This window comes from Tursiops truncatus, chromosome 4, assembly GCF_011762595.2.
Source record: "Tursiops truncatus isolate mTurTru1 chromosome 4, mTurTru1.mat.Y, whole genome shotgun sequence".
Classification (NCBI taxonomy): Eukaryota; Metazoa; Chordata; class Mammalia; order Artiodactyla; family Delphinidae; genus Tursiops; species Tursiops truncatus.
Window position 1 is genome coordinate 132375580 of NC_047037.1, and position 25097 is coordinate 132400676.

The following is a 25097-nucleotide window of genomic DNA, read 5'->3' on the forward strand; positions in this document are numbered from 1 at the left end:
ATTCTCCCTCCCTGCGTTCAAGTTCATGTGAGGTGTTTTAGCGACAGACGTCAGGCAGTGTCTTACACCCCCTGGTACTTACCCTGCTCTGGGTTTTCCAACCTCACCACTGCAGAGCTGAAAAAGAGGAAATTAGGCCTTACTCAGCAGTGTTGTGAGAGAAACGATTATTGACAAAGAAATGACTTGGCTTTGTGTTGTTGCTTATCCCTGGGGGGAGGGGGGAGTTACGGTAAAGAAGACCCTCTCAAACTGGATTTGCTAATGGAGTGCTTTAAAATCAGTTTATTTGCGGGGAGAGGAGTTACAGAGGCCGTGCCTGTTCCCTGGAGAAAACTTGGGGAATACTGCATGGTGTAAACCACCACCATCCAGATATCACCTCTGGGTTGGCGTTGGAGTGTATTTATTTAACTTGCGACTCCTTTCAAAGCATGCATTTAAGGTAATAGGGACACGGCACGCACAGTTTTGCAATCTGTTTTACAATCCGTTTTCCACTCACCTGGAGGAGGATAGTGCCCTTCCACCTCTGCACCTGCCCCTGCCAATCTGCCAATCGGGTGACAACGGCCTCTAGAGACTGGCGCGCGGGGGCGGGGTCCGAGGCAGGGGCGGGGCTTCGCGTCGCCCCGCCCCGCCGGTTACCGGAAGCAGCCTCGGGGCGGGGGCACTAGAGCTCCCTACGCTGGCGCGGAAGCGGGCGTAGGGGCGCGTACCCCGGTGCCCGGTGGCTGCCCGCGGCCCGCCGAGCGCCCTCCCGGGCTCCATGCGCGACCATGGCGCAGAGCCTCCGGAGCTGGCTGGGCGGCTGCCTCCTGGTGTCAGGTGAGGGGGCTGCGGGGAGGGGACGCCGGGCATTCTCCGGAGTGTCGGCTCAATCGCGCGCCCAGCGCGCTTCCCAAGCCGGGCTGCCTGCGCGGAGACCCGGCCCCGCCTTGGCGCTGCGTCCCGACCCGAGGTGCGCTCGGGAACCAGGAGGCTCGGCTACGACGTCGGGCAGCGATGGCCCCAAAGACGACCCCTGAGCGGACCCCAGAGGCGCACTCAAAGTGACTAAGTGCCTGGGCGGGCCGTCAGGGCCTCCCACTAAGTCCCCAGCACCACAAGATCTGAATTCTGCCCCTCAACTCTGCAGCTCTATTGTTTCTGAGTTCTAAATCCAGTGAAACCCTTCCTGTCCTGCTCTAAATTGCTAGCCCAGGTTCAAACAGCACTATGGATCCCTCCTTCCTTTCTGATGAACTCATCCCTGGCCTTCCAGGGTACCTTGCTCTCCGGTTTCCCTCCTACCTACCAGCCTGTTTCTATTTGGGATCCTCCCCCTCTACCAGATCTCCATACAGCCAAGTTCATGCCCGAGCCCTCTTCTCTCCTTCCCCTACACTATCCCTTTTAGGGGGTATCAGCAGAACTCTAGCATTAAATACCAGCTATGGGCTCAGGACTCTCAAATTTATATCTGTTGGCATTAGTTGGGTGATGGGCCGGTGGCGGTTTAATATACTCTTCTCTGTACTTTTCTGTATGTTTGGCGTTTTCTATTAAAAAGTTTAACAACTATTTCTGTCTCTAGCCCAGATCTATATTCTGTGCCCCAGGCTCATTCATCCAGCTGTGTCTGATATACCGACTTACGTATCCTTCACATCTCAAACCTAATGCAAATTCTAACTGGGACTCCTGATTTCCCTGTCCCCAGCTCCAGTCAGGCCATCAGGTACTTAAGCCAGGAGTGGATATTAACATCTACTTCTTCACACCAAATGTATTAGGAAACCTAGATTTTATACCTCTGGAAATATATCTAAAATCCATCTACCCACCCCTTCACACCTTTCTACCACCACCCAAATCCAGGTCACCCTCAGCCATCCGCACTTCACTCTTACTATCCTCCTCCCCTTAGCAATTTCTTCTCTTCAGATACAATCTAGACTCCTCAGCACAGCTGAAGCATGTCTCTCCTTCACCCACATGCCCATTTGAAGACTTGGCGCCATAGGGAAGACCTGAGTATGGGATATGGTTATTTTCTTGGACAGCCTTTTAGAGGAAGAGAGTTGCCAACTTTTTCCCCTTTATTTTTACAGCATTAGGAATGGTGCCACCTCCTGAAAATGTCAGAATGAATTCAGTTAATTTCAGGAACATTCTACAGTGGGAGTCGCCTGCTTTTCCCAAGGGGAACCTGACTTTCACAGCTCAGTACCAAAGGTAAGTCTGGGGTGCTCTTGTCAGAGGATGGTGGCTTTGGCTGGACTGGTCACTGGGCCAGACCAAGGAGAGAGTCTGACTGCTGTCACCCCAGTGACCTTGACAGCCCAGGGGGAGCCTCTCTCCTGGCCTTCTTCTTTCTGTCCCAGAAATTCTTGTGAAAGCGCTGTTCTCTGAAAACAGACAAGTAAACTCCTTTTTCCTTTTTCTTGTGATGGTTCATGGTGTGACAGACATTTTATCATGTAGATGGTGAGTGTCATCGGCCACAGTGGCAGCCTACCGCAATGCGAACATATCGGGCTTGTCACTATGAGTGTTTTCTAAGAGACAAATGCCAGTGGTGACCATCTTCCAGTTATTAGAGTAGTGTTGCTAGAAGTCAACAGTGGAAGCCATCCAAGAAAACTGAGGTATTCAAAGCAGGCAGGAAGCCCCTTGCTCACTTACCGCCGACCCCCTCCAGTAGGTTATAAACTGCACACCCCAGTGCTGGAGGGGTGCAGGTCATTTGCATAGTGAGCACTCAGTTACTCTGAAATTGAATGTAAGACAGCTGCTGGGCAGACGCTTATGAAGGAAGGTATCACCAACCACGATTGCCTCAGTGGTGTTCTGACCTCCCAGGACCTGCCCAGCCTGTCGCCAGCCCTCCCTTGGCAGCCTGCCACTGTACACCACAGGCTGGAGTGCAGATGACGCACCTTTGTGCCAGGTGCAGACAGCAACAGGAAGCCAAAGGCCAGTGAGCCGCACACCTGCTTCCCATGTGACTCAGAAAGTTCGTCAAAGGCAGACAGCTCCTTCAGCGAGGAGGGAGGAATTGGGGGTCTCAGATGCCACGGATCCCACACTCCTCCCACCCGGCCTTTATTTTACAAACATATCCAAGGCCTGCGAAGTCAGAGAAGAAGGAGAAAGATGAATAAGATAATCCTCGTTTACATTTTTTTTAAACTTTTTAGTTCGAAATAATTCCCAGGTAACAAAACATTTCAAAATTTCAAGTATAATACAAAGAACTTCCAAAGAGCCTATATTCACCAATTTTTAAGGTTCGCCACATTTTCTTGCTTTTGCCCCTTAATATTTCATTGTGTACTTCATGAGAGCAAGGATAACCTTTCACATCGCTGTGGTACAGTTATCAAGATTTGGTAACTTCACCAATGATACAGTCCTTTAAGGCCATATTCCAGTTTTGTCAGTTTCCCCAAGGACTTAATTAATAAGCATCATTCTGAGATTTATCTTTCTCCTGCGGTGTATTTTCTAGCACTGACTGGTTTTATAATTTCGTCTGTGTTTTCTCCACTCTGTCTTGATAGCTCTAGGGATTTCACTGTGGAAAATGAGCTTCCCTCTCTGTCTGTCCCCCTCCCCTGTGGTTTATTTCTTGTTGTTCTGTTCTTTGCTTCTTTGCCATTGGAGTAGAGGCGTTTGGTTTTAGGTGTTTGTCTTTTAGATGAGAGCTCCCAATAACCAAGAATGGATACCTGGGTTCCAGGTCTCCTCAGCATAGACTTGCAGACCAAGCATGGCCTGTGCTGGGGAAAACAAAAGACGTGCTGGGTGTGGAAGAAATTTGATCCTGAAAAATCTGATTACCCTTCTGTGGCTCTGGAAAAGGTTTGATTAGAATTTAACCTGAGCAGTTGCACAGTACAAATTCTTGTTGTATGTGTACATTGGGTAGGGCTGGCCGGTGGTGGAGGGAACTTCAGAGGATGGCTTGGTGATTTGAATGTGGAAACATCTAAAACAATTAGATGTAAATATGGGGAATAGATCCTATTAGCTACTTAATGGGAAGAAAAATATCTGTAGGTGCAATAAAAATGACCTAGTGAAACGGAAGTTATTGCAGAACAACTCTTGCAATACTCCTGTGTTCCACCCAATTCATGCATTAGTTTAAATGCATGGAAAGAAATGGCCGCATGTGAGAAAACCCCCTTCATGAAATGACCCTTGGATTTCCCCAACGATGGGATGTTAGGCAGCCACGGAGACTTGATTGATTAGAGAAATGTTTGTGGTCTATTAAGTGAAAAAAGCAGACAGTGAAATAGCATAAGCCCAATTATCTCTGCCTCCTAAGAGTGCCGTGGACTGTGGAGTGGTGCCTGAGGCAATGGGCTCTGAAGTCAAGCAGACCCAAGTCCCATGGGGGAGCGTCTTAGGCTCTCTACACCTGGGCCTCACCTATAAAATAGGAGTGATGTCACTTCCGCCCTCCTGGGGTTGTGAAAATTCAGTGAGATAATACTGCGAAATCAGTGCCCCACCTGACACCTACGTGCTTGACAAGTGTTGGCTGTTATTATTGTTATCACCGTCATCTTCATTATGACCTCTTAGGGTAACCAGATTGGTTTTGGCACAAAGTCAGGAAGGTGCCAGTCAGACAAGATTCCTACTTTTTGCACGACCAGAGCCTGGATTTCCTTACCTCAGGCGGAGCTAATTATAGCTCCTTTGGCTGTTGTGAGGTTAAGTTACACGTACCTGGTAGGTATTCTCAAACATTCCTTTCCTTCCACTTCATGTTTCTGCCACCCTCCCTTCAGGGGTTGGTGCCAGGGCTGGAGATCTGAGGTCAACGAATTTTATAATTTTTCCAGCGTAACTGAACAATAGTCACTTACAAGACATTATTTGAAATCATTATGATACACTTATTTTGGCTAATCTGTGAATATCAACATTTCACAAACCATGCCCCACAAGTTTCAGAAATACATAGTTAAAGAAGGCAGCTTTCTTGGTCAAATATGTTGAATACTCAACCCCTGTTTGGAAAGACATGTTTTACTAGGATATGAAAGTCTCTGAGCAGTTCTGTTGTGAAGACAGACACCTGTTCATGTCTCACCCAGTTTTTGCCCCAAATTGTTTGACTGTGGGATGGACTGTTTTTGAAAGTCTTATGATACCTCAAGGATCATTAAGGTTCCATGGAGCACAGTTTGGAAAATGCTCGTGTGAACGATACATAGTATTCTTTGAAATTGACAGTAAAGAATTTGCTTTATTCTCCTCACGTTATCCTCCATTATCCTTTGGTAGCAGAAGAATAAAGCGTCAGTCAGCCTCAGAGCGACTGAGGTTAGAACTCTCATGATTTCTTCTGATTTTGTAGTTACAGGAAATTCCAAGATATATGCACAAGTACTGTCTTGACGGAATGTGATTTCTCAAGTCTTTCCAAGTACGGTGACCACACCTTGAGGGTCAGGGCTCAATTTGAAGACGAGCATTCAGACTGGATAAACATCACCTTCTGTCCTGTGGATGACAGTAAGCCATCTTGGTTTTGATTTTGTTGTTATGTCATCACCTTGCCTTGATTTCATTTCCCCCTTGGTTGGCCCGTCAGCAAGAGTTCTTTGAGTGCCCACCAAGTGGATGGCCTTGCACAAGGAGCTTAGGGAATGAAATAAAAAGGGCTGTGGCCTTAAAGAAGTTTGTGGGAGAGATAGGACAGGATAGGCATAAAGCAATAAGATAATTAAATATAAATTTGATGACTTTAATGCCTCGAGGGTAAAAACGAGTTGGAGCCAGCGCTGTTAATGAGAAAAACTAGAAGGATTTGTGTGTTGAATTTTGGAGGAGGAAGTCAGTTTGGAATCATGACTTAAAGAAATGTGATGCAATCAGCAGAAGAATAAAGACTGATTTTAGGCAGGTGTAGAGGCAGAAAGACCAGCTGGCCCGGGATGAAGGACAGAGGGACGGATACAGCTGATGGCAGATGGGTTGGGTCAGGCTGGCTGGTCGGCATTGAAAAAGCTATTCCCGGGTTAGAGCTGGAAGGTCATGGGGACCCACCAGAGGTCATAAAATGAACATCATTAGAACATCAGGAATTGAAAACTAATTAAACCACCAGATAGCAATTGAGAGAATAAGGAGGAGAAGAATCTCATGAACAGAACTCAAGTGCAGCCCTCCAAAGAGCAGATCGAGAGATGCATTAGAAGGATTGCCCAGGACTTCCCTGGTGGCGCAGTGGTTAAGAATCCGCCTGCCAATGCAGGGGACATGGGTTCAAGCCCTGGTCTGGGAAGATCTAGTTTCAGACTTTGTTGGAAAATGTATTTGCTGGAAAGTGGTTTAATTATATAGGTTCAACACTAAAAATAGAAATACCATCTGTTGCTTCCAACCCAACAATGGAAACAGAGAAAATTCAACCCAACAGAAAGAAAAAAAGAGGAGAGGAATTAAAAAAAAAAAAATGGGACTCTTTACAGAAAACACAAAGTAATGTAGTTGGAATAATTCCAAATATATCAAATCACAGTAAACATAAATGGACTAAACCTGATTAATGAAGGCAAAGGTTAATAGATTTTTTTCTTTTTAAGCAACAAAATCCAAGAATCCTCCTTAGCCACGTCTGTCAGCATCACCTCAGCAGTGTATCACAGGGCAGAGTACTTCAGTAGCCCAGTTGGTCTGCCCAGTTACGAAAAGTAAATGTTGATGTTTTTAACATGTGAATTTTGATTGTCATTTTGCTTTGTTCTCATACTTAGCCATTATCGGACCTCCCAGAATCCAAGTAGAAGCACTTGCTAATTCTTTACATATGCGTTTCTTAGCCCCGAAAATTAAGAATGAACCTGAAACATGGAGCATGAGGAATATTTATAACTCATGGACTTATCATGTGCAATATTGGAAAAATGGCTCAGACGAAAAGGTAAGCACGGCGAATCACATGCATTGCAGATGTAAGCTCCCTCTCCTTTGCTCAGTGTTGGTCGGAGGGAGGCTTTGCCAGGTGGCAGCACCTTATGGTCCAGAGCAGGGGTCTGTTGGGGACCAGCCCCAGGATCTAATGCCTGATGATCTGAGGTGGAGCTGATGTAATAATAATAGAAATAAACTGCACAATAATAGAAATGAACTGCACAATAAATAAATAAATAAATAAACTGCACAATAAATAAATCATCCCGAAACCACCCCCCTGCCCCTGGTCCTTGGAAAAATTGTCTTCCACGAAACCGGTGCCTGGTACCAAAAAGGTTGGGGACCACTGGTCCAGAGGATCTCAGGCCTGGTCCTTGAGCTCCAGAAGCTTCCCATTGTGGGGGATGGCCGGTATGTCAGGTCATGCTTCCCATTCCACAAGGGCAATGCACAGAGCAGGCTTCCTGGGTGCTGGTGCAGGAGCTCAGGCCTTTCTCTCCCCAAAGGGAAGTTGCCTAAGAAGGCAGAGCTGACTCAGCTGTTGGCTGGTGGAACTTGGAGTCAGCGGAGTCAGGTGATCAGTGAATGTCTACTGTTGCATGGCATGAGGCCCCAGTACACCACAGAATAGTCAAGTCCGTGTCCAGGGCAGCCCCAGCCCTGGATGAATGGTGGGTGTCACATTTTACTGGACTGACCCCACTTTTCCCCATTGCTTTCCTCCTCTTCCAGGGACAGTGCCTTTCACAACATGGGCTGGGAGTGGAAAGATCCTGTTGGAACGTTGCCCCTGCCATTGTGTGACTCTAGTCACATTCTTGACCTCAGCTTCTCAGGTCTGCAAAATGAGCATATAATCCACTTCGTTAATAAAGTGGGGATAATAACCTACTTTATAGGATTGTTGAGGAATTTAATGACATAATGAAAAAAGTAAGCTTGTCCCATTACCTGAACAATGGGTATGGTCAATACGTGAGGTTCCCGTGCCCTTGTGTAGACGTGTCAAGACTATTTTCATTCATCTTTGTTCAACTCTTACACTTAGTGCTTCTGAGCTGAATGCCATCTGTGGTCCTAAACTAACTTACGTATATTTTATGTAAGTTAAGTTATGCGTATGTTATCTCCTCTGCATTAAATGTTGATTTTATCACTGATTCTCAAGCGTTTGGGAAGAAAGGGTCACCCATGCATATTGTCTGAAGAATGATGTAATTAAATTTATATCTACATACTATGTAGCCCCCCAAAAATCTCAAGTTAATCTCCCTCCCCCAAAAATGCTCTGTTGTGATCAATTCGCAACGTATATAAATGTCAGATCACTATGTTGCACACCTGAAACCAATAAGATATTGTATATCAACTATACTTCAGTTTTTAAAAAGGCTTCGTTAACTGATGCAGGGTATCTGCCTTCTTCACAGAATAGATGATTTTGCTTATAGTCAAGGCCCCAGGATTTGTGTGCCTAGGAAGCAACACAGAAAGTTTTATGGTCACTTATCAGATGCAAGTGTCCCTGCCAAAGTCTGGGGTACGAAGGTAACTCCTGGAGGTTGCAGCCTGCTGTGATTAAGGATCAGATTCCACAGTTACCAGGCCTGAGTGCCTCCTGCCCCAGGCATGAAATTCAAAACCCAGTTTATCTCTTTAGCTTCTTACCTAGAATATGCCCTCAGGACAGGCATATGGTTACATATTTGTGCCTTCACTCTGCCTGCAGTGTGGAAGACTTTGGTGTGACACACGGAGTGTTGGAAAGGCTGCCTGCTCCCCAGTGCCTCCCTCACTGTGCCTGCAGGGTCACCTTTACCAGTCTATACGTGCTGTAGACTCAGCGTTTGTGTTCCCTTCCCCCTCTCCCCACCCCACCCACACTCCCCTGCAAATTCATACTTTGAAACCTAATCCCCAATGTGATGGTAGTAGGAGGTGGAGCCTTTGAGAGGTGATTAGGTCATAAAGGTGGAGCCCTCGTGAATGGGATTAGTGCCCTTATAAAGGAGGCCCCAGAGAGCTCCCTTGCCCCTTCCACCATGTGAGGACTCCTGAGAAGACCCAGCTATGGACCAGGAAGCAGGCCTTCCTCAGACACCAGATCTGCCAGTGCCTTGACCTTGGACTTCCCAGCCTCCAAAACTGTGGGAAGTAAATGTTGATAAACCACCCAGTCATTGGTATTGTTACAGCAGCCCGAAAGAAATAAGATTAAATGGTTCCCTTTTAGAATGCAGGTGTCTCTGAGAGAGTGCCATATTAGGTCGCCGAGCTAAGAGCATTAAAAGCTTTTAGAAATTCTTTCTTCCTGATGGGAGAAAGTGAGAAAAAATCAGAAGTTGTCCAGAAGCGAAAAAAGGCTAGAAAAGCCCTCACATCCGTGCCACCCTCTTCCATGTATGCTTCTGACATGTCAACCTCTGAGTTTAGCCTTGAAAAAAATGCATTGTAAGGTTTTAGAAATATTGGGTTCCTGGAAATGAAAGCCAGGGGTTTTTTGTTTTTATTTCTGCTTTTAATGATTAGAAGTTATACTGTACTCTTCATGTTTTCAATTGGTAAAATCCAATTCTCACCTTCAGTGAGCTTAGCTTCTTATACAGTAAAGGAATCAAGCTGTCAGCAGGCCCAGCCCCCAAAGAAAAGTAACCAATTACTAAAGTAAAAACAGAGTCTGTGCTCACTTTCTACTGCAGCTCCTATTCACGTAACAGATTTTTCATAAGGCCCTTCTGTGAGGAAATTGTAACCATGCTGGAAATACAGGCAGTATGTACTCTTTGAATTCCCTTGATTTTGCTGTAAACTATTTTGGTTTCTCAAATTCAGAAATACATCATCAATTATGATATATTTAAATTAAACTAAGATGAGTCTGGGACGCCCCCACCAGAGTTAGGCTGAGGGGTGTGCCCTCGAGGGGAGTCGAGCCGCTTGGGGGCGGGCAGCTCAGGTTCGTGAATGGAGAAGTGATTCAGAGGAGACCCCCAGGCAGCCTTGTCAGGAACATGCTCTGGACTTAGAAAATCACACTGAGTCTTACTGTAGATGACTGGTGTGTTCACACACCAGAAAATCACACTGAGTCTTACTGTAGATGACTGGTGTGTTCATTTGCCAGGGCTGCTTTAACAAAGTACTGTAAACTGGGTGGATGAAACAACAGAAATGTATTGTCTCAAGGTTCTAGAGGCTGGAAGTCCAAGATCAAAGTGTCAGCAGGATTGGTTCCTTCTAAGGACCATGAGGAAGGATCTGTTCCAGGCCTCTCGCCCAGCTTCTGGTGGGTGCTGGCGATCTTTGGGTCCTTAGTATATAGAGGCATCACCCCAATCCCTGCCTCATCCTTACGTGGCATTCTGTGTGCACGTCTGTGTCTAAATTTTCTCCTTATAAGGACACCAGTCGTATTGGATTGGGGCCCACGCTAATGACCTCATTTATGTTGATTATATCCACAAAGACCCTCTATCCAACCAAGTCACTTTTGAAGGTACTAGGGGTTAGGACTTCAACATCGAATTTGGGAGGGGCGAAATTCAACCCATACAACTGGTTTATTTTTTTTAAAAAAGGAAGTGGGATGGCTTGTTTGTCATTTAAACTGGAGAATTCAGGGCATGAGGTGGTTTGGCAGGACCGTGGTCAGTCCTTGCCCTGCCCACCCCGACCTCAGAATGGTCTCCGGGGCCCCTGAGACGACCCAGGAGGAGCACCTGCTTCCTTCATCCTCCTATTTTGAGCCTGAAGGAAAGATTATAACGAGTAAGTGGGGCGGGGAGGCGGGGGAGAATAGATGACGTCCCTTCACTGCTGAGGCATGTTCTTATTTTTGTCTCTGTTACTAGTTTCCAGTTACTGGTCAGTATGACTTCAAGGTCCTCCGAAATCTTGAGTCACAGACAACTTACTGTGTTCAAGTTCGAGGGTTTCTTCCTGATCGGAACAAAACCGGGGAGTGGAGTGAGCCTGTCTGTGAGCAAACAACCGCTGACGGTGAGTCTCGAGATGCACCGTCTACAGTTCTGTCTCCTCTGAGCATCTTTTTCCTGAAGGGAGGGCATCATGCAGCTTGTGGGATATTAGCCCCCCGACCAGGGATCAAACCCACGCCCCCTAATGTGGAAGCACAGAGTCCTAACCCCTGGACCTCCAGGGAAGTCCCTCCTCTGAGCATCTTAAGTAGCTTTAGAGACTCCCCGGGAGTGTGAGGGCCGGAAGGCTCCTTAGAGATCGTCATCCAGCTCAAACTCCCACCCAGTTCAGCCGCGACTGACCGCCTCATGCTGGGAAGGAGACCCCACCTTCTGAGGCAGCTCGTTCACTCCTAGACCAAAGGGATGGATGGGAGATCCTTCCGTCCGGGGAGCTGAGGTCTCCCTCCACGCGTCCGCCTCCAGTGTGCTCGTTCTGTCCTCTTGGGCCCCCTGAAGCAAGTCTCAGTCCTCCCAAGCCCACCCAGCCAAGGTCGAGCCCTGACACCCCCCGCCAGAAGCCTTTCCTTCCGAGGCTGCGCATCTCCAGTTCCTTCAGGCACGTGATGGGAAGAGTTTGGAAACCCCTTCACTGTCCTCAGCAAGCTGGTTTTAGGGTTCCTCGTGAATTCAGGTCCTCAACACAGTCCCCCACATATGATGTGTACCACAGTGTCTAGCAGAGTGCCTCCACGCTTGGTGTTTCTTAAAAAAAAAAACATGGGGAAGGAGGAAGGGAAGGAGGAAAAGAGGGAGGGGGAGGGTACCAGTTGGCCTAGACACTGAGTAATTTTGTACGGATGCATTGCATTGGCGTACAGAATGATAAAAACTTGTGGCCTAGATGTCTGTGTACAAACGTCAGGCCCTTTGGGGCCTTTTTGTCACTTAAAGATGTCCAGAGGTTCCGCCAGCTCAGACCACAAAAGGATGCATACACGCAGGTCTGCTCCTGACCATTTTCATTTACGGACGCCCTCCTGGAAGCAAGGTGCTGATCTGGGGGCTACAGAAATACAAAGGAGCGTAATGAAGAATTCCCTCCAGAGAGAGAGTAAAACTTTTCATCTTCTGCGTCACTGCCATTCTGAGGCAACTGCAGTGCTGCCGTCACAGTGATTCATCATTTCAGCTTACCAAGTTCTTCGTGAATGTTGGGTTTTGTCATTGAACATATTTCTCTCCCTGTTTTGCTTCGTCTCATCAACTGATTTGCTGGTAGGAGGTTCAGGGTCCTTACCAGTTCGTTGTTTAAACTGTTGGTGTGTCTAGGATATACCTCCCTCTAGACCGCCTAACTAGTTGCTTACTGGTCACCAATCCATCTGAATCTAGTGGACTATTATGTGAGCTATTTGGTTTTACTGTCCACAAAGTCACCATGTAAGACTTTGGCAAATATGACCTGAAATTGACACCCAGTGCCAAGTGCAGCACTGTCACAACCGTGTCCCATGAGTGGTTATGGGATATTTCTCAAAACAAGAGCCCGGTAGTCAGATGTGCTTGGAAATGATGGTACGCCGCATTTCTCTCTCAGAAAAGTCACCCTATATATTAGCATTTTTAGCATATTTGATCTTTCAACGTCTTTTTTTTTTTTTTTTTTTTTTTTTTGCGGTACGCGGGCCTCTCACTGTTGTGGCCTCTCCCGTTGCGGAGCACAGGCTCCGGACGCGCAGGCTCAGCGGCCATAGCTCACCGGCCCAACCGCTCCGCGGCATGTGGGATCTTCCCGGACCGGGGCACGAACCCGTGTCCCCTGCATCGGCAGGCGGACTCTCAACCACTGCGCCACCAGGGAAGCCCTCAACATCTTTTTTGAGGATGAGCATTCCAAGGAAAACAGCTTGGGAAAAACCAGCCCATAATGTGCCGTAATTTACCAACAAGTAACCCTATCCAAAACAGGAAAGGCAGCCACTTTGAGCCAATTTCTTCTCGGTGGCCTCATGTTATTATTTTTTGTGATTGTCCTTATCTTTCTTAAGTATTTGTAATTAGCGACTTAACCATCCATTCCAGAATGTCTGTATTTTTTTCTGGATATCACACCAAGCTTTCCAGCCTGGAGTTTCCTGAATCTTCTTGTTGGGTTTTTTTCCTTCGTTTTGTAAATGCACAAATTACTTGCCTGAATCTAGGAATCTTTCACCTCAACCAGGCACGTGATCTCTTCAGTGCCATCCGAAGCTGTTCTCCAATCATATTAAGCACATTTTCTCAGGAATGCAGAGCCATATAGAAGATGGAAAGTCTTGCTGTCTCTCTGGAGGGAATTCTCTGTCAGTCTCCTTTCTTTTTCTGTAGTTCCCTGTCCAGTGCCACGCCTCTATCTGAGGCTGAGTCGACCTGCCTGTGTTCTTCCTGCCCTGGCTAAGCCTCTCAACAGCACCGTTAAATAAAAAGAGCTTATCTTTTTATTCCTTTCATGAATCATTTGTGCTTGAATCAGAATTCTGTGCTTTGGGGATCCCCACCCAGCTTGAATCCCTAGAATCCCTGACCTTGGAATCATCCCTCTTTCCTCTAAACACCTGCCAACTGCTCTCCCCAGGCCTGAGTACATGCCCGGTTGTCCTGTGTCCCGTCCTTCCCTGCTGTGAACTCGAGCGTAATGAGTGGTGTGGGGCGCATCCTGAACTGCCTGATGCCTTGGCCGCCTCATCTGCAAAATGAGGGGAATCAAAGGGTGTCACCCAGGACAGCGCCAGGCACAGAGTGAGCCCGCAATATGGGTTCGATGTCATTGCCGTTATTAATAAGGACATTATTAAAATCATGCGTTTAAACATTCCTTCAGGTTTATGTCATGGAACATGGCATGAGGCACACACTTTGACCGAAAAGAGAACTATTTCAAATATTTCGTGACTCTTAAGTGATCACCTATTAACTGACAAAATCCAAACTTTTTTTTTTTTTTTCTTTTCGGTACGCGGGCCTCTCACTGTTGTGGCCTCTCCCGTTGCGGAGCACAGGCTCCGGACGCACAGGCCCAGCGGCCATGGCTCACGGGCCCAGCCACTCTGCGGCATGTGGGATCCTCCCGGACCAGGGCACGAACCTGTGTCCCCTGCATCGGCAGGCGGACTCTCAACCACTGCGCCACCAGGGAAGCCCCCAAACATTTTTTAAAAGAAAAGGAAAAGTAGGGCTTCCCTGGTGACTCAGTGGTTAAGAATCCGCCTGCCAATGCAGGGGACATGGGTTCAGTCCCTGGTCCGGGAACATCTCACATGCCACGGAGCAACTAAGCCCATGTGCCACGACTACTGAACCCACGTGCCACAACTACTGAAGCCCGAGTGCCTAGAGCCCGTGCTCCGCAGCAAGTGAAACCACCGCAATGAGAAGCCTGCGCACCGCAAGGAAGAGTAGCCCCCGCTCATCGCAACTAGAGAAAACCCGCATGCAGCAACGAAGACCCAATGCAGCCATAAATAAATAAATAAATAATTTTTTTAAAAAAAGGAAAGGAAAAGTATAGCCCACTGAGAATCTGCTTTTGTCAAACATTCATTTTAGGTTTTTTTAAACATAGTTCTCTCATTTAAACCTCACAAGTTTTCAATGAGAGCATTGAAAGGCTCTTCTCCCCTTTCAGAGACAGAAGATGAAGGTCCAGAGAGGTGAAGTAACTTGCCGAAAGTTGCTCAGCTAGTAAATGACAGGAAGGAAGTAACATCTAAGCCCACTCTACAGATTAATCCCATAGGTAAGCAAAGGCACGATTTCCCTGTGAAACAGAAAGGGAGTCCACCTGACAGCATGATCAGACAGACTGAAACAAGTTAGAGAGCCTTATATAGAGGGTGTTGATCACTAGATTCTCCCACAATTCACAGCCTGTGTGAAACAGTGTCTGCTCTCCTTCCCCATTTCCCCCTCTTGGTGAGTCACAAAAGCATCCTTTGAATTTTGTCACCATCAACCAGGTGTGCCTGTGGAATGTCCTTGTCTAAGATGCTCAAATGTCTGGGTTGGAGACCCAAGGAGACCCAGGCACTGTCCCCCAGGGGTTCATCATAGTGTCACCAACCATGCCAGGGTAGGTCCCACTGGAACTCTTAGACGGGGGCTCGCTCCTTCCCGATGATGACATTTCAAAGAAATGGCTTTCAGGTCCTTGAGAAAGACGCTCCTTGGTTGTAGGAGATACATGTAGGTCCCAAAGGGACAGAGGAAAGATTTACAGTCCCGAGCTTTTTGTGAAAATGCACTAAGAAAGGAAGGTCAAGAATTGGCAGAACAAAGGTAAATTCCTTTGGTAGCCTTGAGTTTTTCCAGAGAGGAGCTCAAGGGGGTGCTGGGTGGTCCCAGAGCTCAGCCTTAGGCTGCTGGCGACCACACTGTTGGGGGAGGTCTCTGAGTGCAGGGGATCAGGTGGGGTCATCTGTGCAGTTCTCAGTTCAGAACGCTGTAGCGCGTGTGTTTCAGCGGGGCTCTGGGGCCCAGGGAGTCGTGTTTTCTGCTTCAAGGCAGAAGAGCTTTATCCCCACCAGGGAGCTGATTGCTACCCTGTGAGTAGGTAAAGTGGGTCAGAGTTCTTGCGGCCGCTGCTTTTGTGTGTGTACCAGCAATCATGCCAGAAACCCAGCTTGGAGGAAGACAGGAAAGGGTGAGACTTGAAAACCTCTGGATCCTCGAACAGCTGCTGGGTTTCCTCCTCACGCCTTCCGAGACAAACGTGTGGGTCCCCCCAATGGTCAGGGGTTACCATTGGATTGTGATGGTGAAAATAGTGTTTCGGTCACTGTCAGCCAATCTGTGCCTGACAAGAACATGACCCAGCCCCTTGTCCCTGCAGAAATCGCCCCCACCTGGATCGTGGCCGGGGTCCTGGGAGCCTCAGTGTGCACCGCCCTCCTGACGCTCACTGGCTGCTTCGTCTTGCTGCGGTGCGTTTACAAGAAGGCCAAGCATGCCATCCCCCCGAGGAATTCTCTTCCACAGCACCTGAAAGAGGTAGGTAGCAGGATGGAGCCAGGTGTGGATTCGGAAACGCTGACCAGAAGTTGTCCTTCTAAGTCAGGGCCGCCTAACTCAGCACAGCGTGGTTTCCTGGAGAATGACATGCACCTTGCGCGCTGGTCCCATCCCTGGTGCCACTCCAGGGAAGTCTGAGCTCATGGAACAGCCCTACGGGAGGGGGTAAAGGTTTGTTTTCCGAATCCCGTCCTCCAACCTGGATGTTGTTCCTTCTCCGACCTTCCCTTCCCCGAGCCCCAAGTCATCAGGGAGCAAAGGTGATGGTCCTGGGACAGGAAGAGATAAAGCAGAGCTCGGAGCAGAAACGATGAGAGAGGGAAAACTGTAGGCTGAGTGTCCGCGAACAGCCATGGGCAGAGGATGGGAGGAGGGGCAAGTGCGGTTTCAGCTGTGGGACATCTGAGAGCGACTGAAATTACGGGATGTGTGTCCGAGACTTTAGGAAAGCAATTTTTTTTTTTTTCAAGAAAGCTATTTTCAAAAGGTTTGGGAAGAAGAAAGGATGTACCTGGATAGAGACTGTAGGACGGAAGTGACCTAAAGAAATGAAATCATCCTGCCTATACTCTCACACTTAGAAATGAAAATGTGCCAGGCTCAGCCCCAAATGATCCTGTCTTTGGTCTCATTCCCCAGGAAACAGACTCCAAAATGGAGATTTGCATTCAGAAGTCTTAGTGGAGCTAGCCTTGCGAGTAACACCTCTGCGGGAGAGAGGGCAGCAGGATGGGATGAGGGATACGATGCCAGTCCTGAAGGGGCTGTGGTAGAGATGTCCAGGGCTGAGGCTAGAGGGCCCGGGGCCCACATTACCCTTGGGCTGGGTGTGGGTGCCCCCAGGAAGGAGGTGTAACTAGATGTGACAGCTCCTTCAGCCCCGGGAACCTTGGGGGAGACGCTCAGTGGGGAGGCAGCCCCACTCCCAGCAGCCAGGGGAGCAAGTTCCTCCTTCCTGAAGGACATCTGGGTGGCGCATTGCAGCGTCCACTCCAGCCCACCCCATAAACCACCGGGACCCACGGGCGCAGCTTCTCGAGGAGCTAAGTCGATCTCTTAGATTACAAGGTTACGGAACAGGGTCCAGCCCCATCACTGCAGCTGGTCCCACGGGCACAAGTAACACCCGCTGCTCGGCTCTCCTTCTAGAGGCCCCTCTCCCCTGACCAGCCGCTGCTGACATAGGCTACTGACCTGACGGGGTGACTCAGACCCTCCGCTCTGCGAGGACTGAGCCCCTGGTCACAGGACCCCAGGAATCTGGGCACTTGTGCTTATCCACTTGCCATCAGAATTGGGCAGGGGAAGTCCCAATACCATGAGGTGCCCCATCACCCAGCCGGGTGCTCCCATCGCGTAGCAGCAGCCTTTTCTCCTCCTGATGACCCGTGTGGCGACTCCTTTCCTTGCTGGCTAGTTTCTCGGCACAAGGATCCTGGCATGACGAGGTGGCAGCTATCACTTAAAGTTCGATGGGATCCCTACTGTGTCTCCTGGTGGAAATGTCCCCCACTGGGATGGTAACTGTTTTAGGCTTTGAGACCAAGATTGAGATATTATGTAGACACTTACGTAACCACTTAAATGGCGTCACTTACAACTCTAAAATCGTGCCTAACTCCTGAGCCGTACAAAGAAACCTGGTTTCGGCCCCTGGGCCGTAGCTTGCTGACCCCTGCTCTGAGCTCACAGAGCCTAAGATTGCGTGGATACCAGTTCCCCAAGTGGGTCAGCGGGAGTGATGGCAGGCAGGGCCACTCCTACTTCTACCCCTCGGTCCCTGAGCCCCTGTACTCTACTTCTTGGGGACACACTATCACACACTGTCATTGATTCTCAGTGCGTGCCCAGTGCTGGAGGACGATGGCCGGTCCTCACAGGGCACCGTCTCCAAGCTGGTACCACTCCCAGTCCCCCCCTCCCCCCGTACCTTCAGCGGGCCAGCCGTCGTCCTTCCAGGCTGGCAGACGCTGGGTGGGTGGCCCCGCATGCGATACCATCAGGGTATTGCACTCCTGGCCTCCTCTGCTGTCATGGGGTCCCATGGCCTGACATGATGTAATGTGAGGTCTCTGTCAGTCAGCACGGGCCACCATAACAGAATTACCACACGCTAGGCGGCTTAAACCGCAGACACGTATTGTCTCAAGTTCCTGGAAGCTGGAAGCCCAAGATGCAGGTGTCAGCAGGGTCAGTTCCTTTCAAGGGCTGTGAGGGAAAAGCCGTTCCCAGTCGTTCCCCAGGCTGCTGGTGGCTGCTGGCAACCTTTGGTTCCTTAGTTTGTAGAAGCGTCCCCCCATCTCACCTTCATCGTCACATGGCGTTCTCCCATCTGTGTCCGAATCTCCTCAGATCAGATCAGGGCCCACCCTAATGAGCTCCTTTAACTTGAGTACCTCTGTAAAGACCTATCTCCAAATAAAGTCACATTCTGAGGCATGGACTCTGGAAGGGGCACCAGTGTACTCTGACTGGAGTTGACACCTGTTTCGGGAATGATCGGCTGTCCCTATCCTGCAGGGCCGTGGCTGGCACTGCTGAGGCCTGACAGAGCTCCACTGGCAGAGGGCCCCTCTCTGGGTCTCGGAGTTCATATGTGGTCCAGAGACCTCCCCGCCTGGAGCTGCTCCCACAGTCCATCCACGCGCCTCTTTCCGGACTCCCTTGTGCTGGCCTTCCAGTTTCCCTTCCTCTGGCCCCTGACCACCAGCCTCGCCGTCGGCCCCTGCCTCGGATTCCATGAGTACCTGATCTTGGACCACTTTTCTTTCCACACAAAGGGGATGACCAGATGCACGGCCCGGAGCTCTGCCTATTGGGAGCTTCCCCCCCACTGCCATCAGGGCCCCCAGTTGGGGCTCCAGTGCAGCTGTGGGCCATCTTTGGTTTGTGCCCGTGTGCCACGCTGACCTCCCTGTGAGCCACGTTTGACCTCTTCCCGCTTCTCCTGGTCATGAGGACCCATCCCCCGGCGCGGTCATGGTGTGAACAGAGGCAGATGTACTGGTGCAGCAGGGGTAAATGCAGGGGAGGCCGGGCCGCCTGCACGTGTGCCCTCTGACCCCACCTCAGGACCTGGTGGGTCTGACAGGCCTCGTGAGGGTCACTTCTAGGTGGCACGGTCACCTGGTGTCCTGTGGCCCAAGGCTCTGTCTCTCCCAAGTCCCCATGGCCAATACTCCCAGAGCTGTTTTCAAACAGTGTATAATTCTCGGCTGCAGGTGGCCAGCCTGGCCTCAGAACTGTAGTGGCCACACAGTGATGCTCCTCTTGGGATTTGCCATAAACTCCACTCAGCCTCTTTTCCCACCGCAGACCCTCCAAGGATCTGCCGGCTCTCACGGCCTCTTCATGTTCACTGGGTTCAGCTGAGATGTCACTGGGAGGTGAGGCCATACCCTAGCATCAGCCGGCGTGAGGTGTGGCTAGGACGGCTTGCTCCAAAGCCCATACCCTCTTTGGGGCCCTTTCCTGCTCCAGGCCCCCTCAGAGCCGGCAGCCTTCTGTATCACTCACACCAGGAGCCATATTCCTGGTGTGGAATGTGCTGCCCCCCCAGAACCCAGAGGCCCACCTCGCATCGTGCTTCCCTGGCAGGGGTGGCGGGTAAGACACAATAACGGTCCCTTCCTTTGGAGAGGATGTCCTGGCATTCCCTATTCCGTGGGGTCCCTAAAACTGATGTGACAGGCCCCTGACTCTTCACAGGGTGACTCCCCCACCCTCTGAAGTGCGTCTCTTAGGGAGGCCTTGCCACTTCTTGCTTTCCTGGGCCTGTTAATATGTTGTCGTGGTAACTGACGTCAGGCCTTTGTTCCCACACCAGCCAGTCCATTGTCCGGGCTGCCCCTGGGAAGGACTCGTACAAGGCAGCTCCCTTCTGCGGAGGGCAGTTCCTGGACAGGGACTTGGCTGGGAGCTGTTTCAGCTCCAGTGAACAAGTGTGGGCAGCACAGCTCCTGCCATGGATAGAACGTGGACCGCGTGACTGTAGGCAAGAGACTCAGAGCGGCCAGAACCTTCTAACGAGAGTGACAGCGAGACTGCGGCAGCAGCAGGATGAGACGCGCGTCTTCTAGAGGTGCACTTCTGAGAAGCCTGTTCGCAGCAGGAAGGACACACGGGCGGGCCCTTCGCTCAGCGTAGGAGGTGTTCTGTACGTGGGGAGCCGAGAGGAAGCCAAACTGTGTACCTGCTTTTTGCTTGTGGCTTCACCATCAGAGGGGCTCATCAGACAGGAAAGGACAGATGGGACAGTGTGGGACCAGGCGAACCGAAGCCAGAGGCGAGTTTAATTAAGGGGTCAGATGGCAGGAGCTCTGGCCTCCCAGGCTAGAAGACTTGGCAGGCTTGACTGTGGGCCAGTGAGAAATATGGGTGGGCGGGGGAGGCTGGAGAGGGGCCAGCGGAGTGAGGGCGAAGGAAGCACCAGGAACCCACGAGCAGATCAGGGTCCTCAGATCATGAAATTCTCCAGTTTGACTCAAAATGCAGAGAATTCATTAACCCTGGCCCAGAGGCTAATTTTGAGTTGAGGGAGATTTGCTGGGGATGGAGACGTTTAGCTGAAAAAGCCATAGGGAGGTTTACCCACTGCGGATACTCTGAGCCTGCCACCAGCCTGCCCTTCGCTTTCTTGACATTTAGCGCGTCTTGCTTTGTCCTCTCCTCTCCTGTCTCCCAGGAGAGTCAAGGTAGCTTCCAGTGTGTTCCCGTGGCTCCACTGGACCCGAGCCTTTGGGGAGGTCCCTCCTCTCCGCAGCTACCGCCTTTGCACAACGGACCTGGGCGAAATCCCTGACCCCTGCCTTTCCCTTCGGTTGGCTGGTGGGGGTGGGGGAGGGTAGAATTTAGGTTAAGTCATCTCCCAGGGCTGAGCTATGGAAATTACTTTTGGAAGGCTTAACTGATCCCTTAAAGTGGAACCAACTGAGGGGAAGAAGTTAAAAATGAATGCCACGCTTTAAGGAACGTTTCTGCACCTCGTCCTGAAGATTTAAGAGCCTCGGTGAACCTACAAGGATGAAAAGTGGAGAATGTGCACTTGGCAGATATTTCAGGAAACGTACATGGGCATCTTCACGGTTGAAGTGTTGGAGGACGATCAGACGCTGGTTCCCGTCTGTAACTAGCCCGTCTGCTGGAAGGGACACACCATGAGTCATCGTTCGTAAAACGGGCTAGATGGAAACAAAGCACATAGATTTTAAATTTGCTAGTAGCCACGGTTATTTTTAAAGTAAAAAGGAACAGAGGAAATTAATATTAATAATACATTTTATGCAACCCAATATATCCCAAATATCATTTCAGCATGCACTCAATTATTTTTTTCAATTGTTGAAATATTTACATTCTCTTTTTCATACGAAGTCTTCAAAATCAGGTATGTGTTTTACACCTCCAGTACACGTAGATCCAGACCGGCCAGGTTTCAAGTGGCTGGTGGCTGCCACACCGGACGCCACGGAGCTGGCTGAAACAGAGGGACACACAGGCTGCTGGGGAGCACCAAAGAGGGCCCCCAGCTCAGCCTGAGGACGCACAGGAGACTAGCTGTTATTCCAAGACACATCTACCCCGTGCTCACAGCATCCCAGCTTCCTAGAGGCAAGGATGCCCAGGCGGCATCAGCCCCACAGCTCTGGGACCATCCTGTCTCCCTCTGGGTTTACAAGAGGAACTCTCAGAGGGGGACCTGTGATCACTCAGCAAATGAGATGCGGGTTTACTGTCGCATTTTTTAAATTGTGGTTAAAATACACATAACATACAATTTACCACCTTACCCACTTTTAAGCGTCCAGTTCAGTGGTATTAAGTACATTAACATTGTTGTGCAACCATCACCACCTTCCAGTCACAGGACTCCTTTCATCTTCAAGGCAGAAACTGTATCCGATAGAAAAACCTCCCCATCTCCCTTCTGCCCCTGGCCCCGGCCACCACCATCACTTTCTGTCTGTGAATTTGCCTAGTCTAGGTACCGCGTGTAAGTGGAATCACGCACCATTTGTCCTTTTCTGTCTGGCGTATTTCACTTAGCGTAAGGTTCACCCATGTTGTAACGTATCAGCTTCATTACATTTTGAGGCAGAAAATATTCTGTTGTATGGCTAGACCACGTTCTGTTTATCCAGTCCTCCATGGATGGGCCCTTGGACCGCTTCCATCTTTGTCTATTGTGAATAATGTTGCTCTGAAGACGGGTATATATATATATATATATAGAGAGAGAGAGAGAGAGAGAGAGAGAGAGAGAGGGAGAGAGCTGAGGCCCTGCTTTCAGTTCTTATGGGTGTATACCCAGAAGTGGAATTGCTGGATCATATGGTAATTCTATTTTTAGTGTTTTGAGGAAGTGTCGTACTGTTATTGTCCCATTTTTTTAAAACAGCGTTTTCCAGCCAGGAGTTCTGTATAGAACTGTGAGCCCAGAAAAAGAAATGGGGAAATTTGATAAGTAACTCTTTTTTTTCTCTTGCAGTTTCTGAACCACCCTCATCACAGCACACTTCTCTTATTCTCCTTCCCACTGTCTGATGAGAATGAAGTTTTTGACAAACTGAGCGTCATCACAGAAGTGTGTGAAAGCCACAAGCCGAACCTTGGGGCGGGCTGCAGCCTTAGGACCTTGTCTGGGCAGGGGTCCTCTGAGCTGACCTCCAAGGAGGACACACACTCAGCCGGGCACAGCGACCCCCTCCTTCTCACGCCTGCCTCTGAGGGTGATCAGAGCAACCGACAAACAAGGGCTGAGACCAGCTGAGTAACCCCCGGATTGAGAACCTCAGACGCTGGGACAACGTCCACACCACCAAGGAGCTTGGCACAAATACTCCATCTTGGGAACTAGCCACCTTATAAAGGCCTTAATGATTTGAAAAAATAGCCACTGAAGGTGTGATTTTCAGCCTCATGTGCTCACTCAACATAAAAAAGTTCCAGGGAATTCCCTGGTGGTCCAGTAGTTAGGATTCGATACTCTCACTGCTGGGGCCTGGGTTCAATCCCTGGTCGGGGAACTAAGATTCCCACAAGCCACACGGCCCAAAAAACAAAACGAAAAACAAGTTTTAAATGGTGAGAAACAAAAATATTTAAAATGAGGAAGAAAAACCAAGATGCCGTAAAACCTGACCAGAGTGCCGATAGACTGATGTGAAAAATGGCCTCGACCCAAAAGTAACCGTCAGCAAACACTGTACACGTACAGAGCACAGACTTTGTGGATTCTCAGGGACACTTCGACTGGATTTATTTTTCTATGCGGACACATTTTATGTATATAATGCTGGTGCTCAATTAAAGTCTTATTCTCCGTTTAATCCGTGTGCGTTCGTTTAATGACACTACATCTGTGTGATTGTCAGAGTCAACCAGGCTCTCGTGTGCCATCTTTAATGTTCATTGATTCAGCGGATGTTCCTCAGTCCCTGCCTGCTGTCAGCCAGGGACTGTGCCAGGCGCAGGGGCCCGACAGCATCTGGGAAGCTTCAGAGAATAGAAGGCCCTGGGCTTTGAATTCTACCTCGGACACTTATTAGCCTGTAACCTCTCAGTTTCCTCATCTGTACCTGGGGATGTAAGGATTAGTGACACTTGGTGAAAAATGCCCACCCCAGTGCCAGCACATAGCAGTCACTCAATAAACGGTAGCTGGCCTTACCAGCTACATAATCTCATGGGTGTGGCTGACTTCACAAACCTCGGTCAGCAACAAATGTCCTAGCAGACAAATAAAGCAGATTCATCAAAAGTCCCCAGAATAGAAAAACCACTATTTGAAATAATTTGACATTTTTTAAAAGAGACAACATGGGGGAAAAGGTCAGAAGTTTGTTGACCTGTTCAGTATTTTTAAATTTCTTTCAATAATGTGAAGGAGAGAGCACCATGTTTTGGGTTCTTAGCGCCCCTGATTGTAATCTGGGGCTAGTCTTACGACAAGGGAGAAATTAATTCTCTTCCGCAGTTCAGCTCTGCCTCCCTGAAGGAGGTGTGACGGGAGGGCTGTCAAGTTGTACACGTGTAGATACACCTAACTTGGGAGAGAAGGAAAGGAGATACCCCATTATTCATCCAGTCCCTGCCTAAACCCCTCTTCATATGTTTGAGGAATCTCCATCTTGGCAAGTGTGAAGGGACTCAAAATGCCACCTGCTCATTTCCAGCCCTTTTTTTTTTTTTTTTGCGGTACGCGGGCCTCTCACTGCTGCGGCCTCTCCCGTTGCAGAGCACAGGCTCCGGACGCGCAGGCTCAGCTGCCATGGCTCACGGGCCCAGCCGCTCCATGGCATGTGGGATCCTCCCAGACCGGGGCACGAACCCGCATCCCCTGCATCGGCAGGCGGACTCCCAACCACTGCGCCACCAGGGAAGCCCCTCCAGCCCTTTTTAAGGGCTCAAAATGCCACCTGCTCTTTTCCAGCCCCCTTGCTGCTGGACTATAGGCACACAACCGGGGCGCCAGTCCAGCTTTCAGTTGGAAGATGGGGAGGTGGGTGCAGGGCAGCAGTAGAGGCAGGGGTTCTGGTAGAAGCATCCAGTAGCCAGGGGGAACTAGCATCAGCAACAGACTAGGTCTGATTTGGACATTGTTCCTGCCTGTGTCCTCCCGAGGCTCTTCCTCCAACCCTTCCTGAGATTCTGTGAGCTCCCCAGGATCAGGTTGAGACACTCGCTTCCTGCTTCTATCAGCCAGAGTCAGTTTCCAGTGGTTGCAAACTCAAACCCCGAGCAGGCCTCCAAAAGCAAAACAGAGTGGATGTGGATCTCCCAGTCCTAAAAGCCCACCCAGGTGGGCACAGGAGAAAGACAGGAGTGAGTCATCACATCTCTGCATGATTCCCCAGCAGAGGGATTTTTAGCAACACCTGTCCCCCAGGGCTGGGAGATCCTGGAGGCCTTCGGGGGACCAGCTGAAGCCTGAGAATGACTAGCTGGAGACTGCAGGTGTAACAACCTCCTACCAAGAGTGGGAGACACGGTGCGGCTAGGACGGGGGCGAGGAAAGGCACAGGTCCTCCAGGGCCAGGAGCTGACCCGAGGTGCTGCCCTGGCCCGCCCCATATTTTGTGTTGTGGGAGTGGAATCAGAGGCATCTCAGCCACCAGGGTCTCTAGCCACACTGAGAGATGCACTGTCCACTGTCTGAGTGCCTCCCCCGCTCCCGCGTCATACATCCCCAACTCCCACCACTGATGGCTG

The 25097-nt window shown here is 49.7% G+C and overlaps 1 protein-coding gene across 5 annotated transcripts; it reads left to right on the top strand.

The window, feature by feature from the left end:
- Positions 1 to 666: 666 nt before the first annotated feature.
- Positions 667 to 23215, top strand: IL10RB (interleukin 10 receptor subunit beta). Of its 5 annotated transcripts, none has more exons than XR_012331589.1 (7): positions 670 to 828; positions 2094 to 2217; positions 5360 to 5517; positions 6762 to 6928; positions 10773 to 10920; positions 14506 to 14616; positions 15709 to 15845. XR_012331589.1 is itself a non-coding variant. In XM_004317373.3 (7 exons), exons 1-7 carry the CDS (start codon positions 780 to 782, stop codon positions 22654 to 22656), a joined length of 1086 nt encoding a protein of 361 aa, XP_004317421.1. In that variant the 5' UTR covers positions 670 to 779; the 3' UTR covers positions 22657 to 23215. The 5 variants fall into 5 exon arrangements, 4 of the variants coding, with proteins under 4 accessions (XP_073660556.1, XP_004317421.1, XP_019778455.1 ...); XM_004317373.3 differs by lacking the exon at positions 14506 to 14616 and adding an exon at positions 22375 to 23215 and having other exon boundaries at positions 15709 to 15866; XM_019922896.2 differs by lacking the exon at positions 14506 to 14616 and adding an exon at positions 22375 to 23215 and having other exon boundaries at positions 6828 to 6928; positions 15709 to 15866.
- The last annotated feature ends 1882 nt before the right edge of the window (positions 23216 to 25097 follow it).